Genomic DNA, 26,913 nt, shown 5'->3' on the forward strand with positions numbered 1-26,913 from the left:
CTTATTTAACTCACTTTGGCCCTTAGTCAATTCACTTTTTCTCCTAAGTTTTCTCCTAGGTGATATTTTACACCTTATCAATAAAATGCCCTTTAAGCCACCAGCAAGCAAGTACCGTATTTTCCGGACCATAAGACGCACTTTTTCTCCCTCAAAAGTGGGGGGGAAAAGTATGTGCGTCTTATGGTCCGAATGTAACAATTGGGACCAGCATCAGGGACCTACACACGCGCAGCAGTCAGACACGCTAACCCCTGCCGCCCACCGCACCAATGCCCCATTGTGTCACTCACTTTAATGATAATCTCCGGGTGGCCTCCATGATTATTCATCCCTCAGATGTCAGCAAATCTTGTGGGGGCGCTATCAATCATGGCTGCTGCAGCGGCCCGACACGCTGACCCCTGCCGTCACTCTTCCTACTGGCCGGATCCGTATACAGCAGCGTCTATGCGGGCATTCCATTACGTCCGCTCTGCCAAAGGGCTGCCTCGTTCTTCCTCCAACGTCCATTTTAACTTGCTGCCAGTCATGGTCAGACACGCTGACCCATATGCCGTCCACCGCGATCGCGCACTGTTCCTCCCGGCATCTGCCTCCATTTGTCCCTATCAGGCGCCGCCAGCCAATCAGGAGGGGGCTGATGGTCTTGAGGGCGGGAGCAGGCTCTGCCATTCTGGCCAATCGAGTGCACTCGATTGGCCAGAATGGCAGAGCCTGCTCCCGCCCTCAAGACCATCGGCCCCCTCCTGATTGGCTGGCGGCGCCTGATAGGGACAAATGGAGGCAGATGCCGGGAGGAACAGTGCGCGATCGCGGTGGATGGCATATGGGTCAGCGTGTCTGACCATGACTGGCAGCAAGTTAAAATGGACGTTGGAGGAAGAACGAGGCAGCCCTTTGGCAGAGCGGACTTAATGGAATGCCCGCATAGACGCTGCTGTACGCAGATCCGGCCAGTAGGAAGAGTGACGGCAGGGGTCAGTGTGTCGGGCCGCTGCAGCAGCCATGATTGATAGCGCTCCCACAAGATTTGCTGACATTTGAAGGATGAATAATCATGGAGGCCACCTGTGACACAATGGGGCATTGGTGCGGTGAGTGATTAGCTGGCAGGCATCTGAAGGGGGCCATGGAAGATTCAGCAAAAGGCGACAGGATATCCCCAGGACACAGAGGGGGACACAGGACAGAAAAAGGGGGACACAGGACGAAAGCAGGAAGGATATGGGGGCCACAGGAAGGACTGAGGAGGACAAGGAGGGACACAAGAGGTACAAAGGAGCCATTATCATTTGGGGGGATTGGGGTAAAAGGTCCATAAGACGCCCCTGTGCCATGGACACACCAGGATAAGTATATAATTTTTTTTCCTGATTTTTGTCCACAAAACCTAGGTGCGTCTTATGGTCCAGAGCGTCTTATGGTCCGAAAAATACGGTAATTCATTTTGACAGTCCATTTTCACCTACTTTTTCAAATTGCAGAGGACAGAAAAGCTATTTTTAGCAGGAGATGAAAAATTATCTCCTAGGAGAAAACTTAGGAAAAAAAGTGAATTGAATAAGGGGCCATATGTGACCAAAGCAACATCTGTTTTATTTGGTCTGCAGATGAATCCCATAACTGATGGGGCCCTTTCTGCAAGAAACTAGTCCAAAATGCTGTATGATTATTTCTACTAGCAGGCAATATTCAATGAATACCATTTAAAACCAGTGCAGTAGCACACAGTAAGTAGAGTTTTGTGTCATTTGCAGTTTGATTATCTGAAAGATTTTTACTGATTGCACATCAGTACCTCTTTTCTACCTTTTTGAACAAGCTATATATTAATACACAATGAAGCAATTACCTTCCTTTAGCTCTTTGGGCTCCTGTTTTTGTTTTGCCTCTGGTTTTTCTGAATCGCAAAAACAAACAGAATGACAATAACATTAAATAGCCGTAACTGTTTCTCATGGGACAAAACATACATTATTTATGAATTCTTAGTACACAAAAAGCACCCGAGGTCCAGTCCCATGGATGGCGCATTTTGAGAGAAAGTTGAGTGGGCACTATGTAAAATTATTGCTACTCTGTTCCTACCTCCACAGCAGATATACAGCATATGTGTGCTCATGCTGAGTAGTGGAAAATGTGTGCCCTGTACTTCACAATGCAGGCTGCACATCAGAGAACATGCTATCACATTTTCTACCCCTCAATTTAATCCCACTGATTATCTTTCTTACAGCAATTAATAAAACAGGGTTCTGTACAGAAAGATATCATTACACAAGGGTGCCATGGGAAGCACAAACATATATATGATGTGTATGTATCACATATTAGAGCTTGCATCCCTAATGCAAATCGCATGTTCCCTAACAGCTGGCACAGATGTGCTATTTTGAGTAGCAACATTTTATGTACTGATTACAAAGGTGATGATAGGGCTGCGTTAAGGAGAATAATTAAGGATAAAATGAATAGTTGGTTTAACCACTTCACAACTGAGGGGTTTTACCCTTGGAGCACCAGTGCAATTTTCACCTTTCAGCGCTCCTTCCATTCATTTGTCTATAACTTTATCATTACTTATCGCAATGAAATGAACTATATCTTGTTTTGTTTTTTTGACACCAATTAGGCTTTCTTTAGGTGGGACATTATGCCAAGAATTATTTTATTCTAAGTGTGTGTTAATGGGAAAATAGGAAACAATGTGGGAAAAAATCATTGTTTTTCAGTTTTCGGCTATTATAGTTTTCAAATAATGCATGCTACTGTAATTAAAATCCTTGAAATGTATTTGCCCATTTGTCCCGGTTATTACACCATTTAAATGATGTCCCTATCACAATGTTTGGCGCCAATATTTTATTTGGAAATAAAGGTGCATTTTTTGTCAGTTTTGCGTCCATCCCTAATTACAATCCCATAGTTTAAAAAGTAACAGTGTTATACCCCCTTGACGTAAATATTTCAAGAGTTCAGTCCCTAAGGTAACTATTTATTTATTTATTTTTTATTGTAATTTTTTTCTTTTTATTACAAAAAAAATAATTTGGGAGTGTGGGAGGTAATGAGTTCATTTATAATGTAAAACTATGTATTTGTATATGAAAAATGTTTTTGGGTGCAGTTTTACTATTTGGCCACAACATGGCCACAGTAATTTTTTGTGCAAGAGTCCTGTAAGTGTAGGAAGTACGCTTACAGGAAGTTTTATGAGGCTGGGCAGAGGCGTGCACGAGCGCTGGAGCGTGCGCACGAGCGAGCTGGAGCACGGTCAGCGGCGTTAGCGGCGGGAGTGCGTGTATCTATGCTCCTGGTGGGAAAAGGATGTTAAAAGGAGCATAGATACACATACCATGGTAGTAATGTGGTTAAAATGTGTAACTTATGAAATTACCTTTCTTCAACTCTTTGGCTTCCTTTTCAGTTTTTTTCTCAGGTGCTTCTTTAAAACAAATTAGAATGTATTAATTATATAATTACTATTATCATTGCGTTATTGGACCTGATTACTGAGATATCATTGAGTCAAACATCATTTGAGAGCATTACCCTGAAGACCTAGCCTAGATTTTAAAAATGTGTCTGCTATTAATTGACAATGTTTGCAATAGTGTATGGGTCTACAGCTGTAAATGGTTGCATGCCCCATGTCAAAAATTACAATAATAAAACCCTATCAACAGAAACTAATAACAGAATTTCTTACTAAGGATGGAAACCTGTGACTGCAAATGCACAACCACTAGTTCACCAGCATTTCCACAACGTTTGCCTGATATGATGCAAGAGAGAGCTGTAAGGGCCCATTTCCACTAGGAGCATTACACCACAGGTGTGCTGAAACACATGCATGGCAATGGAAGAGTTTCCACTGCATGCATGTTGTGCGGAGCGGTGCGGAGTGATCCAAGAATCTGCAGCATGCTGCAGATTCTTGCACGGCCGCATCTGCCCGCAACCGCGTCCCATCTCCTCAACTGAATTCCGCATCGGGAGATGAGGAAGTGATGTGGCCAGCGGCGGAAGTGATGCGATGCGGCTGCTAGATAGCTGCATTCGCATCACTTTGTAGTGGAAACCGGCCCTAAGCCCTTGTTACCCAATAGAAGACACCTGAAAAAAAAACTCCTTCACAATCCTTTAGGATTATTTATAATTTCTGATGATTTCTAGAACCATGGTAAATGAAGTTCACATAGTACAATATGTAACTGATGCAACACAACTTGATATGCATATACTTCATACACAAGAGTTGAGAACTCACCTTTGAACAACTTTGTATGTAACATCCCCAAATTAGTAAAATGTTTTAAAAGAGCCAGAAAAACATACACAATGATATCTCTATAACGCTGTATTCTGCATTATGTTCTTACATTAGATTTTGTTTGTGTGGGTCTGCTTTTGTTGTTGGCATCTAAATTGTGATCTTTAATTTTAGAATATCAAGTTATAATGACAAAATCAATTATTACATTTATAATCGAAATGTTTGTTTGTGTAGTGTGCCTACTTAACTCTTGAAATAAACATAACACAAACAGAAAAGCATAAACATGTAGTAGGTAACAATAAATGCAGAGAAGTGTACAGACGATGTGTGCTACTTCACTAACAACATGGATACAAGGAAGTGTGTACATAAAGCTAGCTGAAGTCTACCTTAGCTAATAACTGTATTCACCCAGTTTAAGCTTGCAAATTTATTCTACTAATACCTGCAAGGCACCTGGAGGCACAGAATAGTTGACATTAAATTAATTGGCATCTTGGGAATATGTGTTATAAGAATAATTATAACTTAGAAAACAGAGTTAGGTAAATGAAAAGAATCCTACGAAGGTAAAAGCTACTTGTAATTATTTACATGATACAATTTAACCGTACAAAGCCCAACACTGAATTTTATTTATTTTTAACTGCTGAGTGGCAATGTGACCATTGTTGAATTTGTCCACCCCTTTCATATACAACTATTATGTAATATATCATTTCTATAACCTATAAAAAACATGTTGCACTGTGTAGCCACACACATTCCTCCCTTGCTGGCTGACCATACTTATCTCATTAGATGAGCAGCTTTACCTATCTTCTGCATAACTGTGCTTACTCTCCAGTCCCCATGTGCTTAGGGCACACTATATATAAATAACATTGAAAATCCTCTTGAGAATGAATTAGCCAGAAATAGAAATATAGCCACATAAGCAATAATAGTGTCACATTAAAAATATTCATTTGTTGAACTACTTTTTATAAAAGGGTTTTATAAGAAGGAGGAAGAAAAATATACCTTCATATTTTTATACCTTCTATAAACAGACACGTGCTCTTTTATCTTGGTTTATACTTGCTTAATCTTAATATTCTTTTACCATCATTGGTAATTCTGTTTAAAAAATGTTCTATTAAAATGTATTACTTTTAAAGGCGGCATATGTAATCATCTGCAGTATAAGTTTGTGCTACCTCTGTCGGTCTGTAGTTAATTTGTTCCCTCCTAGAGATGCTAGCAACAGTGTCTGTACTGTGACAGTCTTCCTGCCATCTGTATGTCCCTGTTGGGCATGAGCATTGTATACACAGTGTCTGCAGTATTTTTCCAGACTTAAAAAAGTATCGCGACAGAGCTGAAGGGCCTCAGCCAGCACTGATAACATCGTCTAGCCATTTGATGCAATATGATGCTAGCTGCAGTGCTGGATGGAAGATAGGGGCGATTGTTGGTTGAACAGAAGAGGTGAGATCCTAACATCTTTCAATGGTCACTATGATCAATTTTCACTGTAGTGACCGTCCGTGTGATCAGCAGCTGGGAGGATTCAGCTTCTGGTGTGCGTGAACGAGGCAGGTGTGTGCAGGGCCGGGTCCATACAATCTATTTTGTGTAGATTATACTATGTATGGTTCCCAGGGGATTAAGTATACCTGAAACATAAAGTAAATTATTATCTATAGAAATTATTTTGCACAGGACTTTCTTGGAATCCCATATTACTTTGAATTTAAGTTAAGAAAAATACAGATTTCAACATGAAATTAACTCACTGGCCTTTACTGTTGCTCTTTATGCTTGTACAGGTCCCATTAAAAATAAGGATATACCCTGTTAAAAGTATTTTTTCTTTCATGCCTGCAAGAATGTGTGTTACATCAAACACACGTTTATGACCTCTTATCTCTTGACTGGGAATGTAATGTAGAATGGCTGTATGAAAGATAACAATCTTCCTTATTTAGCATTATCAATTTTATGTAGTATGAGAGCTAACCTAAACTTTCTGTTATAGGTATCTATTGACTCTCATAATATACAGATGTTGAAAGGTTAGATGACTGCAGGCTCAGACACGGCAGGGTCATTCTAGGTCGTGTATATAGATGGTTTGTTGTTTGCGTGGCAGAGTTTCAGCTTAAATTTGTGGATGCATCACTGAATTGTCTTCACTGTCTACAATTATTTTCTGAAATTCTTCTGACCTTGAGCACTTGCAGTGGTTTTCGGTTTTGATACAGTGCTACCTACAACATTATGGATATCCAAAACCGGATTTTACTCTTGTCTGCTGCAAACATTTTTTCCAGACTCTATGAATCTTTCAATGACATTATGATATGTTCCCATACTTTTAAATTTGAGCAATGCTTTTCTTCAGCTGTTGCTCTCTTTGCTCATCCAGTGTTTTTAATAGGCACAGAGTGGCCACAGAGTGGCCCCCTCACCCCCCATTTTTACTCCAGAGAGACTCAGCTAATTCTCAGTTCAAAACATTCTATATTGAATCATTTTACTGGTCTATTGCCAATTGATGTAATTAGTAGGGAGATTACCACGATTACTAAAGTACTTATTTTCTTTTCACATTACACAGTATTACCACATTGTACCTATTTTACCTATGCATATAAAACATGTCGCTGGCATCAATTTCAAAACGAACATACATGCTTTCATAAAACATTAGAATTTCCAAGCTTCAACTTTTGGCATGCTGTATGTAGCATTTTCTATTAAATGCAGCATTTGCATGATTTGCAGGTCATCACATTATATTTTTATTTACATTTTACACAGCATCCCATCTTTTTTTGGAAACATGGCTGTACAAGATTGTGCAAGTGTAACTCCTTATGTTAAGAAAAATCAAAAAATGTACCTTTCTTTAGTTCAGCTTTTTTAATCAGGATTTCTGCAAAACAAATTTTATTCAATGATTACACTCCTCATGCAATACTTGTTCATTTACAGCATCACATTAACAATGTAGTTATAATTATTCCACTCCATTTCTAAGTGTGTAAGCTTACACTTAAAGTATCTCTTAATCCAGACCAGAACTACGGAGTAACCAAGCAGCTCGGGGTGACCCAAAATCACAGGGAAAGTGTAGGGGATCTAAAATAGACCAAAAAGCCTTTCTAATAAAAAGTAATGCTTAGAATGGTTTTCCTTCTTTAGGATAATTCAGCTTTAAAGTGAACCTTAAGTCTAAAAAAAACCATGAGTTTTACTCACCTGGGGCTTTCCTCAGCCCCCTGCAGCTGATCGGTTCCCTCGCCATGTCCCTCCGATCCTCCTGTCCCCGCCGGCGGAAACTTCCGGCTTCACTGTCAGGCTGGGAACGCAAGTGATTCTTCGCGTTCCCAGCCACAATATATCTTCCTATGCGGCTAGGAAGGCCACAATAGCAGCATAGGGGGAGATATTGTGGCTGGGAATGCGAAGAATCACTCGCGTTCCCAGCTTGACAGCCGGTGACGGCAAAACCGGAAGTGGACGCCGGCGGGGACAGGAGGATCGGAGGGACAAGAAGAGGGCACCGATCAGCTGCAGGGGGCTGAGGAAAGCCCCAGGTGAGTAAAACTCATTTTTTTTAGACTTAAGGTTCACTTTAAGTGTGTAACTGTGGTTACTCACAATGCGTCTCTGCTGAATATGCCTATAAGCCTGTAGCTTTACATTTTACAGAGCCATATCAACCAAATATCTTCTGTTTTAAGAAGACAAACCATACAAATGAATCCAGTACTGCAAGTCCTCATGTTTTGTATCACACATAGCAAAATATATTAGAAGTGGAATATAGGCTCACAGCTATATTTTGGGATTACAACATGATTACAGTCTTCATATATAATTGGTCTCTCTCAGAATTATGTACAAGTCTCATAAGACTAAGCTTTAGGGCCAAGGCAGTTATGGGATACTTTCTCATTCTAAAATACAGACACAGACAGGAACTTCCTGTGTATTATTTTTCAATCAATATTATGAAAAAAGTAATTGTTTCTTTTTTTTTTTTTTTTTTTTGCTGCAATGTGACATGGCTTAACACAAGAATATTCTGCTTTCATTTTTTTTGTCAACTTTAACATGTATGTATATATGGATCAGCTTTTTCTCTAAATACTGCATATTTGTGCAAACAAAATTGTATTTTTAATGTTCATAAACATTTTGCACTAACTCACACAATGCACACGTTGCACAGGCTAGCAAAAAGACTGGCTGTGGGTGGTGAGGAATGCCCAACTGCATGTACAGTACCTTCTTAATGGGCATGAGCACTGCATACACACTGGCTTAATGATAATCACTTTTTTTATATACAAAAATTGTAATAACTTTTAACAGTATTCATTGGGGTCATGTGACAGACAGCCTATTGGGCCAATCAGAGTGCAGGGATCAGGTCCTTTAATGTTACTCGACCCACTGGTGATGAGGGCGGGAGGAGTGGAGCCGCATTAGTTATTAGCATTCGCTATGCTGCAATTCAGCAGCATAGCATGCACAAAGTGCCCACTCCCAGATTAAGCATGCTATGCTGCCGATAGTGTGCAAAGACCCTAATCAAGGCACTTACGTTTTATAGTGCGCATAATAGCAGATAACTCTCGCTGTTACGTGGTGCTAACTTTAATGAATCGACCCCCTAGTGTTTTGAAAAATATCTCAAACAGTGTACATTATTACTTTTACACAAAATTTGGATGGCTGTCATTCTAAAAAATCTGTTGTCACTGTTAATGATTAATGTACATACATGCTGCTCATATTTTTACCAAACACAGGTAAAGGGTAGAGCAAGCAGGAGGCTTCTAACTGTGATCCACAGCTGGAACTACAAGAGTAGCCAGATGCATAGTATCCAACTTAGCAGACTGCTGAGAGGGAGGTTATGACTGTATGGACTACCTGTACACATGCAAGAATGTCACCTGAAAAGATTGTGATTGTTACGGACAATGACAATCTAGCATATGTACATAGCTTTAGTGTACCTTTGATGTCTAGTTCACATTTTCGGGCCAATAAAGGCAGATACTTAAAGAGTTACTTGGTAAAATCTGAATCACACTAATAGGTAAGTACTTAGGAAAATTAGCATGGCTTAAAATAAACGGAGAATGCCAACAAGTCTAATAAATACAAATACATGGGAAAACCGGTGAAATGCGTTATCAGTACAATCGTGCTTGAATAAAAAATATTTTCCAATATACTGGTGTTGTACATCCTAAGAGGTAAGATACCTCTTGTATTACTTTTATAGTGTGTAGTCTACTTATCCTGGGTGCCCACCCCCATGTATTTGTGTATTTCCACCTCCTTAAGGATGTATTAGCCTTTAGCACTTATATTTTCCCTACAACGGTACAAGATCCTAGGAGAGCGAACATCCAGTTCTGAAAGCCTGTAAAACAGAGTGGGGATGGTTAATTCCCCATAGGGTTATACAGTGGTTGCAAGGTTTTGCAACTCAAATTTGTGAGTAGTCTTACCCACAATTCTCTCATGACTAAATGACCTAATGGTACTGCACCACTTAATTCCTGGGTTTCCATTACAAAAAAGTCTAATTAATAAATCTGCTCCTTGTTTTCCCTTACAAAAAAGTCTAATTAATAAGTCTGCTGTGTAAGATACTGGCAAGCCTTGTTCTTGCTCTTTCCTCTTCATAAAAGCATGGTGGGCACATATGATAAAGAATTTGTTATATACCTTTCTTTGGCACTTTAGCCTCCTTGTCTTGTTTTTCTCCCAGCCTCTCTAAAGAGGAAAAGTAAATTAATATCACATGGGTAGCTTTCCTAGCCTCATTGTATAATAGCAATGCACAGCACGACATAGTGCTTTAAAATTACATAGTAAATAAGCTATGTAGTTACCCATTTTTGGTTCCACTGGTAGCTTTTCCTGCTTCTTTGGTGTCACTACTGAAAAAGCATTAAGGTCAAAGTTTTATTAAACTGTTTTAGATTATATTTAGCTTATTGAACTCTGAAATGGGTCAGTATTAATATGTGATTAAATAAATCATTGTTTTTGTTGTATGTTGTTTTTTGCTATATGAATTATCTCCATTGCCTCATGTTAGCCAAACTGTACATTGTTTTGCGCAGGTGACATCCTCTGTGGGTTGCCATTGTTTTCCTAGAGTTTTTCCAACTTAATCTACATTCTTTTGTAAATGATAAAACTCCAAAACATTCTATCTTGTGATTGTGTTCCATACAGTTTGGTGCAGCATTAACACTGCTTCACTTGACTTTTTATTAACAAAAGTGTTGCAATCAATGTCGTATTAGCTTTGAAGGGTCATGCATGGAACAGTTGAAAAGAATGGCCAATAAAATAGTGGGAGCTGGGGATGCCAGCTATGCAGACTGTGGCTAATGGGTGTCCCTTTCAACAGGTCAATGGCAAATTAGGCGTGGCATGAGCAGAGAGGGCAGAGATGGGAGCTAAGATTAGGCACCAACAGGGGCGTCTTAGGGCTAGGTACCACAGGGGGTTCTTAGGGTTCAGCATTGGTAGTGGGAGAGTAGAGTATATATATATAGAGTATATATATATATATATACAGTATATATATATAGATATACAGTGTATATATAATATATATATATACATATATACATATAACATTTTACTACATGAATTAAGAATTAAGTAGTAGTATACAGGTACCTTTATTAAATGTATGCTGAATAAAACAGTTGTACACACTTTATAAAGCGGTTGCACTACAATAAAGCAAATACAACTCAAACTAGTAATGAGCAAAAATTATGCCCATGGGTAATGACGCTTCATTATATGCAATTGTGCATCGTAATCGTCATCCAACATTTTTGGGGAATAGCGCAATTAATTTCGTAGTTAATTGTTACCATTCATAATTACGCAATGAAGAACAGTGGGAACAAAATTTTTTAAACAAATTTTTCTGGGTTTAAAAAACATTTTTCTTTGCATTTTTAAAATCAATTTTCTCAAAAACTATAAGGACTTTTTGAAAAATCTATTTTTCCTTAACATTTTCCTTAACATATGTAGCAATTTTTGTAGCAATAGCATGTATGGGTGCGTTGCAATTTACCGCCAAAGTCTGTACAAAATTACGCGTAAATTATGCGTAAATTCATGCATATTTACAAATGATTATACAAAGTCAATTGCATTACAAGTCTGTAATTACGTATAGGCATAATTGCGAAAATGTACGCATAATTTCGTGGAATCGTAATACACAGAGTGCGATCATCACTAACTCAAACAGTTGGAACACTTATGTACCGACCACTGACAGATTGCCTATTCTTCTTTACTGAGGCATCTACATAAAAATTAAAAATCTGCTTTATCTATGGTTCTGAACAAAGAACATGGCACACAAAACTCGTGCTAAGGCTGTGTAGCTTCCAGTACCGATCATTTTAAAATGGACACTGAAGTCCCTGGGAGACCTAAGGAAGGGAAAGTCATGTATTATCTCCTATAAAATCTTAATACATGTTTATTTCTTTATACTTTACATGAAACCTACATAGTATATACAGTTAGTGACGTGAAGTACTTGAGCGTCACTTTTCTCACCTTTCTTTGGTTCTTCTGGTTCTTTTTCAACCTTTTTCTTTGGTACACCTAGCAGGGCAATGAAAGCACAACAATAATGCTAATTAACATAATATATAAATCGTAGTTATTTGTAAAAAAATCTATACAGTTTTCCTAGAGAGTACACAATGTAAATCAAAACTGGTGTACCCATCATTGCCTTTAACGTGAACTGCAAGTGTTTTTAAAATAAAAACAGCAGATGCTTACCTAAAGAGGTGGAAGGTTCTGAGTCCTATAGAGTTTTCCCACTCCTCTCCTACTCCCCTTGTTCCAGCACTGTCTTCCCCATTAGCAGTCTCTGATTGATGGGTTGGAGACTACTCTCTTCCGCCCTTTGTAGTGCTCTGTAGTGTGCATGTTCAAGTGTGCCCTCTTGCACATTCATGTGTAGCACAGGGCTGCCCCTCTTCGGGAGCATTTAGGCTTCTGAAGCCTCCCGCGGTGGGAGATTTAAACATGGGAAGCAGTGCTGAAATGAGGGGTCCGTGAGAGCAATGAGAAGGCTTTATAGGACCCAGAACTTTATCCCTCCTTAAGTAAGTATATGTTTAAACACACTTAATGTTTGCTTTAACACACTGTAGCAATTACTTTATTTTTCTGCTAGTGATTCCAGGCTGGCTTCCTGTTTGAGATCAGAGCTCTGTAGGGAGCATGCAATCTACTGGACAACTGCTCATGCTTACTCATGATGCACATAGCTGTTATTCTTTTGGCCATGTGCTTGAGGTAACTGTCAGACATAAAAATAGAATTGGAACCAAAAATCTGATGTTTCTCTAAATGTTACGCTGTCTTTAAATTATGTAGGGTTTTGAAAGGGCCATAAAATGTACATGTGTTCCTGAGTAAAATGCACTATGAATCTTTTTTTTCCCATTCTGACATCACTTAGAAAAAGTTGCAAGCATCTTACTTCTTTTTATTTTAAAATACACTTTTTGAACAACAATTGTTCAGTCCAACTGCAAAAATAGTGTGCAAGAGAGTAGGGAGGCTGGCTGGGATCTTTGTATAGATATTTCCAGGGAGTGCTTTTTTAAAGAATAAAGGAAATACTGAGAATCATCCATGAGGATATAGACTAGTCCAACACCTGACAGATTAGTCAGATTTTACTGCCTACTGTAAGTGAAAGCAACATGGGAGAAAAGTGTTTTTTTAGATATAATCTACATTTTAAAAATGTTCCGATAGTGGTCCTCTATTAATTCCTCCATAAAGACCAGCTTAACCTCTTAAAATTTGGATTTCCTCACATAAACCGCATGCTTTAACGATTTAACACCATTCACTGAGAGAGTTAAAACAGGCTTGTAATTTATCAATATTCCATAAATGGCTATACCCAGCATACAAATTCTTGTGGAGCCCATTTTAAATGTACACAATGTTTGTTTTGTTTTTATAGGGTGCTATTAACTACAAAGTCCTTGCCTTTAAAATCTGCAGACAGTTACTAAGATTTAATTTTGGTACTCTGTATAGGTTGATTAACAAAATTACTCATATTACTCTTTTAAAGCAATGCTGATTTTGCAATGCAATATTTGTTCATGTTGCTAAGACATTATATGACATATGTGCCCATATTCAATTAACTTTTTCTCCAAAGTTATTTCCTATGTGATAATTTTTCATCATCTCTTTAATGGGAATGCGGCTCTCTCAGATCTCAGTGACGCCATATGGCTTCATCTCGTACAAGCACAATCTCTTGTCAGTAAACACAGCGGGCACCAGCAAAAAGCCTGCCAACCAGCGATTGGAGCTTAACTTGTCCCTCAAAATCTGATCCCTACCATAGGCATATGTCTATGTTTGTGTCTTGTAGTGTGTGTATCGTAGTCTAGGGCCAGGTAAAGGGAAAGCCAATTAACTTATCTGTATGTGGGTTTTTTTAAAGTCCTTTTTTATTAAAATAATATAAAATAAAACTACCAGCAGCAATCAAATAGTACAAAAAGAAAGCTCGACTTGTGAGAAGAAAAGGAGGTGAAGTTAAGTTAGGTGTTGTATGACCAAGCAATAAACCGTTAAAGTTGTGAAGTGCCGAATTGTGAAAAATAGCCTGGTCACTAGGGAGGTATAAACCTCTGTTACTCAAGAGGTTAAAAAACACTTTTCAGCATTTCGCAATGAAAAAAGTACCAAAAGTAGAAGAAAAAGTACTATGAAAATGATTATGTGTATTTTCTTACTTGCTCTGGGTTTAAAAGGCCTCAATTTACTAAGCTTAACTCCTGTCTTTAATAACTCTTCAGAGCTGTTTTACAGTTATCACAATTATATCACCATGGTGATAACTGTAAAACAGCTCAGAAGAGTTATTAAAGACAAGAGTTAAGCTTAGTAAATTGAGGCCATTGTATTGTCAAGTTGTGAAAATATAAATTTGGAGAAAACTAAGGAGAAACAGTGAATTGCATATGGGCCATGTTGTATTGTATACACTGTACATACTGTATGATGTTGCATATAATGTACCTATATATCAAACATAATTTACCTTCCTTTGGTCCAACATAGTATTTTTTCTCTGTGATTTCTAAAATACAAAACAAAATTGTGAAAATAAACTTATTTTCTATTTTTGCTTGTGTATGTATACCTTACTATTGTTTCCAATTTATTTATATTTGTGAATAATTCTTATCTTAGTTTGACAAGTGCTAAAAGTAAAAAAAATATGTAGCTGAGATATGTAAAACAGTGTCATGTATTACTCTGGATCTATCTGCATTTAAAGGGCACTACAGTGAAAAACTGTAACATTTAAAATATGTGCAAACATATACAAATAAGAAGTACATTTTTTACAGAGTAAAATGAGCCATAAATTACTTTTCTCCTATGTTGCTGTCACTTACAGTAGGCAGTAGAAATCTGACAGAAGTGACAGGTTTTGGACTAGTCCATCTCTTCATAGGTGATTCTCAGCAAGGCTTTTATTCTTTAAGAAGACTGTAACAAACGTTGGAGAGGCAGCTGCGGTAAACAGCGCTACCACTGCAGCTGCCTCCATCTCCCTGCCTAGCAATCTATCCGGGCCTCAGGCGCCTAGCACGCCGAGCACGGGTCTGTCAGCAGCACATAGGGTTGCATTGTCGTGTGCATGCGCGCACAGACAGGACCTTTATGCGGGGAGGAGGCACGTCAGCTGACCGGCCGGTCGGCTGACGTCAGAGGAGACGCTCGCCGCTCCTCATTGGCTGATAGGAGGGGGCATGCCGGAGGGGTCTCCTCTGCTTCATAAGCCTAGCTGAATCACTTGCAACTTGTCTGCTGTTGCGAATACTTGGTGTTAGCGCTCAGACCTTAGATAGTTCCGGTGTGCTTTGATCCAGGAGGAAACCGGGGATTTCACACAAGATAGGAATTGTTTGATAGCCTTAAAGGTAATTCATTACTGTGTTATTATCTGTGCATGACTTTGGCTTGTTCTGACTACTCTTCTGCTCAGTGATTCTGTACCTCTGCCCATCTGATCTTGCTGCCGACTCTGCCTGTTTAATTCTCCCTGTCTCAGCCTTCCGATTTTGTACTGCATCTGTCTGTCTGTTGCCAACCCGATCAGTCTGACCACTCTACTCTCACCAGAGGGCCCTTGACTCTGGTGAGGGGCGCTGTACTGTTAGTACCCACCAGCTCCTCTGGTGAGGTATAGCTAAATCTACCAGTACTACTGTTGCACCAATCACTATATTGCTATTTGTTGTCACATCAGCTTTCTGATATACCTGTATTATAGGTGATTCTGCAGATCACCATATAATCAGGTATATATCTGCATTATAGGTGATACTGCAGATCACCTAATAATTAGAATTCTGCTCCTTGCTGACACAAATCGTTACAAAGACATTCCCGAAAAAGGATTTAAACAATGATGCTGGCTAGCTTTACGGCTCCCTACACAGTTTTTTGGCAGTTGGACAGAGCAACTGCCATTCACCAAGTGCTCTTGAAAAGAAATAAATCCCTGGGAATCCCCTACCAAGAGATGGACTAGTCCAAAACCTGTTGCTTCTGTCAGATTTCTACTACCTACTGTAAGTGACAGCAACATAGGAGAAAAGTAATTTATGGCTTATTTTACTCTGGAAAAAATGTACTTCTTATTTGTATATGGTTGCACATATTTTATATTTTACAGTTTTTCACTGTAGTGCCCCTTTAAATCCAACTATATTAGTGTATAATGCCCCCCTCTAAAAACAAACAAACAAAACAAAAAACACCTTTATTATGCACCCTATGGCCACATCAAAATAGACACTTTTTTCCAAACAGGCTAGATAACACAGTTTTGTTTAACGTGAACCCGAGGTGAGAGTTATGTGGAGGCTGCAATAGTTATTTCATTTTAAAGCAATACTAGTTGCCTGGCTGTCCTGCTGATTCTCTGCCTCTAATACTTTCAGCCACTGATCTTGAACAAGCATATGCCAATCAGGTGTTAGAGACATTATTGTCAGAAGATTAGCTGCATGCTTCTTTCTGTTTTTTTCTGACACTACTGCAGCCAAATGGATAAGCAGTGTTGCCAGTTAAGTGGTATTGTTTAAAAGGAAACAAATATGGCAGCCTTCATATCACTGTCACCTCAGGTTCACTTTAAAGATTACCTGAAGTGACATGTGACATAAAAAAGATAAAAATGTTTATGTACACTCCCAATCCTACTTAGACATGCATTGTTCCTTTTTCTTGCTGTAAGGGCTAAGAATCCAGAAATGTAAATTACACTTTCTCTACATTAGTACGTGAGTCTGACTGTAGACCTACTATCACTGATAACTAATTACAGGCCAAAAAACATTAGCATGGCAGAAAACAATTCTAAGTGCAGTAGACAGATGAACATTGTCAATAATTCAAAATTAGAGCTGTAAAATAGTAAAAAAAAATCTGTTTTGCAGATCTGTTCATTAAACCTTAAATACATGTCTGATATCAATATTATTAGGATATTGACTTAGGATGTGTATGAAGATTACTAGATACTCTTTTGGACAGCCTGGAGTGAGGATTAAGGTTCTTGTAGACATCATTTGATTGCTGACCTGTTGCCCAGATGTAGACACAAAGGATACTGTGTTCACACTGAACAGAGGCTGCAGTAAAAATCTAAACTAACCCAAATTCAGTTGCAAATATGCCAAATTCAGTATCTGAATGATGTGTTTACCCTTCTTTGGTTTCACTGGTTCTTTAACAGGAACATCTGTAAAAAAAAAACAGCACAATGAATAATGGTATAAAATAGCCTAAGTATATATGTATATACTTGCAAAGTATATGTATATATATATATATATATATATATATATATATATATATATATATATAAATATATATATATATATATATATATATATAAATACAGAGGGTGCTACAGCACCCTCTGTATTTATATATTTCTTATGGAGATTGGGGTTCTCCAGTGCTGCGTGCATGCTTTGCATAGTATTGCATAAAATTTGGTTTGTGCTGCTCATCCCTTGGCTTATATATATATATATATATATATGTATATATATATATATATATATATATATATATATATATATATATATATATATATATATATATATATATATATATATATATATTCTGGAATGTAACACACTGATACAAGATAGTACCAAGTAGTAAACGAATCCTTAACAGCAATCATCACATCCATCACTCCCCAACCTTCAATATCTTTAAATGTGCCCTTAAAACTCACATTTCCATCAAGCATATGCTCTACTGTAGCCCAGTTCCCCTTTTGTCCTCTGACCAAGGTGTACTCCTACTAGATAATCTAAACCACACTGCCTCTAGGTAGGAATATTGTATACTACCCCACATCTTGCCCCCCCCCCCCCAATACTTTAGATTGTAAGCTCACAAGGGCAGGGCTCTCCCACTCTTTTGTGTCTTGGAATTTGTTACACATTTATTCATTTAATTTTGTCACTGTAATTACCAATTCTGTATTTTGTACCATTTCTGTATTTTGTACCAACTTTGTATCTTGTATATTGGTGTATACCATTGTCTGTATTATTTTGTTCACCACGTATGTTAGTTTCTTACTTTGTACAGCACAAATGAATATTTTGGCGCTTTATAAATCAATAAAAATAAAAAATAATAATAACAGTAGAATAGTTCAAATGTGCAGATGATGAGCACCAAGTAGTGTTGCTCGGATGCAAGCATTTTTTCACTATTCGACATCGTGATCCGAATCCATGATTGGGAATCGATCACGGCAGCCAATCTTGAATTCAGCCATTATTCCAAATATTCGGCCCGTGATCATGGCCGAAAAATATCCATGATTATCACCTGAAAACCTGCCGACTTTAGTGGTTAATAGCCCCCTTACATGGTAGAAAAATTTGCCAGATATGTTAAGTATAGTGGGAACAAGAGGAACATTTTCTTTTTCAAAAAGACCTTATAGTTTTTGAGAAAATCGATATTTAAACTTCAAAGGAAAAACGTATACATTTAAATGCAGTTAGTTAATGACGCAAAACCCGCCAACTATAGTGGTTAATAGCAAAGCCCCCTTACATGCTAGAAACACAAAATTTGCAGGATATGTAAAAAAAAAGTGTGAAAAAATATTATTTTCCTATTTTTTTTTAATGTTCAGAAGATGGTAAATGTTAAAACAAATTATGTGGGGTCCCCCCTACAGAGCTTATTTAACCCCTTGTTCCCCATGCAGGCTGGGATAGCCAGAATGTGGAGCCCTGGCCGACTGGGGCTTCGCACCCTGAGCTATACCAGCCCGCATAGTCCATGGTATGGGAGGGCTCTGGGGGGAGGGGTGGCCAAGCCTTCCCCTCCCGCTGGAGCCCTTGTCCAATCCATGGACAAGGGGCTCTTTCCCACCTCCGGTGCACCAGGAGGAGGTGGGTGCGATGCCTCCCTGGGGGGGTACATGGTGGCATCTGGGATTCCCCTTTAAGAAAGGGACCCTAGATGCCTGCCCCCTCCCAGGAGAAATGAGTATAGGGGTACAAAGTACCCCTTACCCATTTCCACAAAGGGTTAAATGAAATAAAAACATGACGATGAATAAAGTCCTTTAATAATGTTAATTAACCAGAAATGTTCCCATGCCAATATCCTCAGAAAAGGTCCCATGCCAATATCCTCTATCGTGCGATCTTCATTAAGTTGATTGAAGATCACTGTGCACCGCCGCCACACACGCCGCCCCCTCCGCTCTGCACTGGGTGCCAGCATGGGTGTGGGTGACAGGTGTGGCAGGCAGGGAGGACAGCGGGAGCTGGCAGAATAACGTCCACATAGAATGCGCTCTCAGCTTTACTTAGTTATTATAGCTGAGAGCAGTGCGGCGGGGGCAGCTTGTGTGGCGGTGGTGCACAGTGATCTTCAATCAACTTAATGAAGATCGCAAGATAGAGGATATTGGCGTGGGACCTTTTCTGAGGATATTGGCGTGGGAACATTTTTTTAAAGGTACAGGTAAGTATTTCTGGTTAATTAAGATTATTAAAGGACTTTATTAATTGTTGTGTTTTTATTTCATTTAACCCTTTGTGGAAATGGGTAAGGGGTACTTTGTACCCCTGTACTAATTTCCCCTGGAAGGGGGGCAGGCATCTGGGGTCCCCTTCTTAAAGGGGACTCCAAGATGCCACCATGAACCCCCCCAGGGAGTCATTGCCCCACCTCCTCCTGGGGTACTGGAGGCGGGAAGGAGCACCTTGTCCATGGATTGGACAAGGGCTCCGGGGGAGGGGAAAGCTTGGATGCACCTCCCCAGGAGCCCCTCCCCTTACCATGGACCATGCGGGCTGGTATAGCTCAGGGTGCAAAGCCCCATTCGGCCGGGGCTCCACATTCTGGCTATCCCAGCCTGCATGGGGGACAAGGGGTTGAACAAGCTCTCTAGGGGGAACCCCACGTAATTTTTTTTAAATTTCCCTCCTTCTAAACATAAAAAAAAAGTTTAAAAAATAGGAAAATAATTTTTTTCCCACTTTTTTTATAACACATCCTGCAAATGTTGTGTTTCTAGCATGGATGAGGGCTTTGCTATTAACCACTATAGTCGGCAGGTTTTGGTTCATTAACTAACCGCATTTAAATGTATACGTTTTTCCTTTGAAATTTAAAAATCGATATTCTCAAAAACTGTAAGGTCTTTTTGAAAAAAATGATTTCCTCTTCCATAGTTACATAAGACATACATCCATCGAGTTCAACCAGTATTCTCACTATTCTTCTTAACATATCTGGCAAATTTGCTGTTTCTACCATGTAAGGGGGCTTTGCTATTAACTGCTAAAGTTGGCGGGTTTTGTCGGGCTTTTAATCACAACTCACAATCCGTGATCCCGGATTGTAAGGGTAATTACGGCTAAATTTGAATTTGTAAGTCAGTTTCAAAGCCGGGTCACAATCACGGCTTATCCGGATTTTGGGACTGCAGTGGCCAGATTTATTTGAATCCATGATCGGGGGTATTCGAACATCACTATCACTAAGTCATACACAGGTGTATACAAGTTGGACTTATGATTCCATGCAATGAAAGTGTAAACTGATAATCTAAAAAAATGAAAACAAATTATTTGTTGCTTTGTTTAATGATAAAAAATTACCTTTCTTTGGCTCTTCTTCCACTTTGCTAGGCTTCTTCACCAACACTTCTAATTAACAAACAAAATAAATGACAATGTCCCACTTTAAAAATAACATGAATTTGTCAACTCTAAATTTCACAATGAAGAAGCTGTGAGAAAGACCCCCAAACCTTCTATTGAACCTCCCTACAGTAGATATATCCTGTGATTGATACTAATACCAAAGAAAAAAAGTGGGTTCCGCACAATGCCATTCCAATATGGAAACCTCCTTTATTAAATCAAGTAAAAAACACACAGCCAGGTTAATGATTCACAATTCAGATGAACTCTTGGTCTAGGGAAAAGCTCAATCCTGGTTAGGAGAGCCAGTGCCGATGAAGAGCAGAGCCCATAACATGTAGTGTGCATGACATGCAATAAACTGAATGCAAGTACATGCCAGTGGAGTGCCTCCTTCTACCTTATTGTTAGCCAGGTTAATGACATGTTTCAGACCCACACTGGTCCTTGATCATAGTACTACACAATCATGGTACTATGATTAAGGACCAGTGTGAGTCCGAAACATGTCAGTAAACTAGCTGTGTGTTTTTTACTTGATTTAATAAAGGCATTTTTCATATTGGTATGACATTGAACCCACTTTTTTCCTTCAGTTCTTTGGGTCCGAGTTGCCTGGTTTCTGCACTGCCCTGGTGACAAAGGTTGAGTGGATTTCACTTGCATGGCTCAATGCTGATACTAGGTACCTCTTTATACTCAAACACTCTAAAAGTCACAGCATGTAGAGGCTGGTACCTCACATAGAGGCCGATTCACCAGAATGGTAAAATTTACATTCACACACAGCACATGAAAACACACACAAACTGTATAACTGTACATAAACAACTTGCATGCTGCCTTTTAATGTGTGTAATTTAAATTGTGTAACACACCTACATGGACCATTGCCATTGTTAATATCTGTAGGACCTCAGTGATAAAAAGAGGTGAGCAACGTGAAATGGCATTGTTAAATTAATGGGAATCATAGTTCAAAGTGGAAGACAGTGACAAGAGTGTCCAGTCAGACACGAATAACTAGACACAAAAGAAACAACTACAGTGTTAGCACTGAATACGAAGGGTTTGGTAGACAATATTACTAAACAGCCCTTAAGGTAGGTCACTGATACCATAAAAGAGTATGCTGGAATAAAATTTGATTTTCAAGAAAGTCTAGCATATATGAAAATAAGAAATAAACATTTTTAGAAATATGTGACAAAACTGCAAAAATTAATATGCTTTGTCCCTTAAAGAAGACAAGTATAAGAAAAAACACATACAAAAGTACAACATTATAACAACTACTGAGAAAAAGGTGTATATTTCAATCCTATAAGTTATTTACATTTTTACAAGTGGGCGTTTTTACCATGGTTCTATATGCTGTCAAAACAACTTTAGAAACTGGGTAGACCAGCACCCAAATGGGGACAGACGTGTGCTAGAGTGGAGAGACCCAATAGCCCTCAGAGGGTCAGCAAAGTCCAACACGAAAGCTATACATTACTGACGTGGTGCTGTGGACTTTTCGTGTTGGTCAAAACAACTTTGACAATTTGTTTTTTCCACCATTGTCTACATTATTATTATTATTATTACTATTATTATTATTACTATTATCATTACTAGTATTGGCAACTTTAGCCTATTTCTTTCAAATCACAGCAAAAAAAAAAAAAAGATTTCTGTGCTTGTGGATAACCATTAAGGAAATTACCTTTTTTAGATGCTTTTGTTTCCTTTTCAAGTTTTTTCGCAGTTAAATCTGTTAATGTAAACAACTCATTATAGGCATTTTAAAATTCATACTTTATGTATTGTGTGTAATAAAACTGATGTGCTGACAGATAATTAACTAAGGATGATATTCACACTAGCAGTAAACATATCAATTCTAAGAATGTGACTGGAAATAGCAGGATAGCTATCCCTGAGGCCAAGGCGGGCACGAGGCCTAGTTTAAAAGGTAAAGTTATTACATTTTACGTATGTTATTTACTTGGAAAATAATTATATTACTACTGGCATGGAGAGGTGGATTTTTTTTTTCTGTAGAGGTGGAATTTTTTTTCTGTAACTGTGGCATGCAGAGGTGGAATGCAGATGAGTGAATCAACCACCTCTTCTGCATTCTGGGAACTAATCACATTCTTCTGCAAAATATCACATATACCACAGCCACATGATGACACATCACCACGACATCTAGTACCTCTTACCTCTTAGGTACCTAGTACCTCAGAGGAACATTAAAATTAGACATAGCAGCCACACTAGGTGAGGCCTAAAAAAATGAGCAGTTACCTGCCTAAACATTTGAAATAGCAGCCACATTAGGTGAGGCCGGAAAAAATGAGCAGTTACTTGCCTTAACATTTGAAAGGTATGAGACAGAGGCAAGAAAAATTGGGCAATTACCTCGAAAATATGTACTTGAATTTCAGCCTCTGTATGAGACAGAGACAAGAAGTAAATGGCATGCGCCAGGATCATAATATTTTTTTTGAAGAGGTAAAGCCATTGAAGTTGGACCAAATGACATACTGGGTGATGGTGGATGGGCGGGATAGCTGAGCCTGTGGCCAGGGCAGACATGAGGCCTGGAGTAACTGGCATGTGCCAAGGTAATAATTAGTGATGAGAAGAAATTAAGCCTATGCATAATTACGCATCGTAATGCACAACTACGCATCATAATCATAATGCGAAATTGCGGGGAAAATTGTTATTAATGTCATATGTAATTTTAATAATTCATAATTTTGCATAATTTTTCATGTAATTTGTATGTAATTTTCCTGATTTTAGAACTTAATAGCAAAACTCCCATGCATGCTGTTGCTACCAAAATTGCTGCATATGTTAAGGAAAATAGTGGGTACAAGTGAAAGACCTTGCAGTTTAATGCAAAGAAAAATGGTTTCTAAACTGTAATTTTTCTGAGATTAAAAAACATTTTTCTTTGCATTTTTAAAATACATTTTCTTAAAAACTCCAAGAACTTTTTGAATTTTTTTTATTGTACCCATTATTCATATGCAGCAATTGTGTTGACAATATTGGGGGGCTTTGCTATTCACCTCCAAATTCGGCACAAAATTACACAAAAATTGAAAAAATGTATGAGAAATTACGAATGATTATGCAAAATCAATTGAATTAACAATTTGTAATTGCGTATAGGTGTAATTGCAAAAATGTATGCAAAATTTCACGTAATCTTAATTAGTTGATTACACTCACGATCATCACTGGTAATAATGCGTACAAATATCAAATTAGGACTGTAAAACACATGCATGCTGCTGTACTGTTTTTGCACATGGGGGAGTGATAGTGGCACCACTTTGGGTGAAAATGGCTCTTCCTGTGCTATCACCCTGAAAAGCATAATTCAGCATCTTTCAAAGCTTTGTGTAGAAGTGTTGCATTTTGTCCACCCTTGTCGAGTCTGGTAGCATCTCCATCATTTTCTGTTTATACAGAGGGTCTGTTAAAGTTGTCACCCAGTACAGGTCGGTCTTCTTCATGGCTTTGATATGGGAGTCCTTCCTCATACACATCAGCATGAACTGCCCCATTCTACTGAGGTTTGAGGCAGAGGACTCAAGCTCTTGTTCCTCATCCAGGGTAACTTCCTCCACTATGGTTTACTTTCTCTTCTGTGCACTTTGGGGTCACAATGCCCTCCTCTATGAGCACAGAGCATTGATTGGCATGGAGGGGGCAGGGGAAAGTTGAGGAGCAGGCAGTGGAGAGCCAGTGAGAAAGCACAGATAGGCAGGGAAGCAGCGTTATGTTGGAGTTCCTCTCCTACAAGGGACACCCATTCCCCATTACTTTGTAATTCAAATTCAAATTCAGGGGGGTCCGCTAAGGGCACACAGAGGCATGTCCTTCAGATAGGAACATGCTTCTGTGTCCCTTTTTTATTCAAAAAGCACCTTGGGTACATTTAAACACAGGCTTTATTTACTAAACCATAATCTTTCTTGATATAAGCAGTCTGTAACTATATACAGCAGTTTCTAAATTATTTTTGCTGAATTTAAGGCCCTGTGTACGGCAGGTATAGACATAACTGAGTGAATAATGATTTTATTTTGTGCACAATAAAGGAGAGCTCACGTGGTTAAAGCAATGATTTCTCACTTGAAAGCCTAAGATGTTATAAGGCAGCAGCATACTAACAGCTTATATCATTATTATGCTAAATAATAAGATGTGCTTCTCCATCAGACCAGAAAATGGAAGTACTATTTCAAATACCTTTCTCTGGCTCCACTGTATCCTTATGAGGCATTTTGACTGCAGGCTCTACGAGAAATTATAATTCAAATCGTTCATATCTGCTATATGTTGAAGCCTACTACATAAAGCCTTAAATGCTATTTAAAAGATAACTTAAATACTAATGATTTTGCAAATTAACATTTTAATATCAATTGTTAATTACAAACGTTATGTTGTGCAGAACAAATACTATTAGTTTTTGCTTTTCAGCAAAGTTGCCTTTTTTTGGAGACATGAATGTTTACTATTGGATTATTGTAAATTATGGAATATGAATTTGACAATAGCATGTAAAGTAATTTATTAGTTAGTTTTAGTGACATACAAAAAAGAAATTGAAATTTGGTTCCTGTAAACAATATCCTAATTTACTAGGGACTAAAACATTTGTATCAATCTAAGTTTCACACTTACTTACGCATCAGTTACACATGGTCTTTTAGCACATATTTATTATGCGTACATGTATATGTACGCCACCGGCGAGCTGGGCGCAGGCTCACACTGTTGCCGCTCAAAGACCTGGCAGCGTAAAATACTATTGGGGGGAGGGGTGGAGATTTTTTTTAAAGATGTTTTTAATATTATTTGAAATATATTTTAATTACCTTTTTTTGGCTTTATTGGCTCTTTTTCAGCCTTCTTCAGGGGTTTTTCTAAATAAATACATTTAACAACAAAATATTTATTTTAAAATGATACAAGACATTATTTCCTGCATTTATTATAAAGAAAATCATAAAGTACTATGCATGTGAAAGTTTTTAACTGTCCAAGTCACAGAACATTGAAGGGAAATGAGGCAGTTTTGACATTTTTTTTTTTTTACAAAACCAAGATCACAATATTTTAAGCAATGTGCCCTATATCAAGCATCTACCCATGAACCATTAAAACCATGTTAACCTTTTGCCAACCGCTCCAGACCGATTGGCGTGAAGTCCTAGGGGCAGAAATTGCAGGGGATTGCGTGCGCCGATGCGCACGCATCCCCGCTTGCATCAGTCTCCCAGTGGCGATCGCAACTAGGAGACTGTTAGATGGTGAAACCACCATCTATTTACATAGTACAGTGATGCGATCCATGGTAGCGCTGTACAGGGGACAGCTGTGTGACACAGCTATCTCCCTGAGACCCACAGAAGCAATTGGCTGTCATAGGCTTCGGGGGAAGGAGGGCGGGGATAACATAAAATATATAAAAAAATAGTAAAATGTATTTAAAAAAACATAAATAAATAAAACAATAAATAAACAAACGTCCCTGCAGCAATCAGAGCCCACCAACAGAAATCTGTGTTAGTGGGCAGAAAAAGGAGGGGGGGGATCACTTGTGTGCTGAGTTGTATGGCCCTGTAGCAATCCCTTAAAGATGCAGTGGAACATTTTGTAAAAGAATAGCCTTCTCACTAGGGGGGTTTAAGACCGCGAATACACATCCTGTGTAACAAGGCAGGTTCAAATATAACTAGTAATCAGCATTTACATATATTATTAGCACAAAGGAAGAGTTAAGCCTTAAAGGTTTTCTGTGAAAATTGTCTGTTTGTGTTCAGGTCACTAGAGGGGAGAGTAACTGCAACCCTTAACATGTGTTCTTAAAGCTTTTCTTGGTTGCCTACACCAGGCATATGTGTTATTTCGTCAGCCAATGGATGAAAAATACTGCACTGATGTGACCCTGCTCCTTGTCATTTTGCTAATAATACGGTAGCAATAGCACACACCAGGATTGCTAAGCTTTTAAAGGCCAAACATTCTGGGGGTTGCTTAGTGTAACCAGTGTCTATCTAGTCTATCTAGTGTTAATGGTATAATGGGAAAACACTTGACAAAGGGCACACAGTCCAAGCCATTGTTTCTGTAAAACCTATCTTTGTAAAGCATACAATAAACCATGAGGTTTATTGGCCGAAAGTCTGGTGGAGCACGTTTTTTGCACACAGCTTGCTGACAAGGGCAGTGCATCACTATAATATGTTGACTCCCAGCAGAAGGCTGATACTCCTTTAACCTCTGCAGGGT

At 38.6% G+C, this 26,913-nt stretch overlaps 1 protein-coding gene across 50 annotated transcripts in view; it reads right to left on the reverse strand.

Moving 5' to 3' along the window:
- Positions 1–26,913, reverse strand: part of LOC137503854 (titin homolog) — a 1,065,379-nt gene that overhangs the window by 386,540 nt on the left and 651,926 nt on the right. For 45 of the 50 annotated variants that reach the window (XM_068231415.1, XM_068231409.1, XM_068231432.1 and 42 more), the window contains 12 exons: positions 25,497–25,544; positions 24,865–24,912; positions 22,313–22,360; positions 20,560–20,607; positions 17,112–17,147; positions 14,430–14,468; positions 11,897–11,944; positions 10,186–10,233; positions 10,019–10,066; positions 7,170–7,202; positions 3,401–3,448; positions 1,856–1,903 (listed from right to left, as the gene is read on the reverse strand). In XM_068231415.1, the coding sequence (XP_068087516.1) occupies positions 1,856–1,903; positions 3,401–3,448; positions 7,170–7,202; positions 10,019–10,066; positions 10,186–10,233; positions 11,897–11,944; positions 14,430–14,468; positions 17,112–17,147; positions 20,560–20,607; positions 22,313–22,360; positions 24,865–24,912; positions 25,497–25,544 (540 nt within the window). The remainder of the gene's footprint in view (positions 1–1,855; positions 1,904–3,400; positions 3,449–7,169; positions 7,203–10,018; positions 10,067–10,185; positions 10,234–11,896; positions 11,945–14,429; positions 14,469–17,111; positions 17,148–20,559; positions 20,608–22,312; positions 22,361–24,864; positions 24,913–25,496; positions 25,545–26,913) is intronic. The other 5 variants (XM_068231401.1, XM_068231413.1, XM_068231425.1 and 2 more) reach the window with 5 other exon arrangements.

This window comes from Hyperolius riggenbachi, chromosome 4 (assembly GCF_040937935.1).
Source record: "Hyperolius riggenbachi isolate aHypRig1 chromosome 4, aHypRig1.pri, whole genome shotgun sequence".
Lineage (NCBI taxonomy): Eukaryota > Metazoa > Chordata > Amphibia > Anura > Hyperoliidae > Hyperolius > Hyperolius riggenbachi.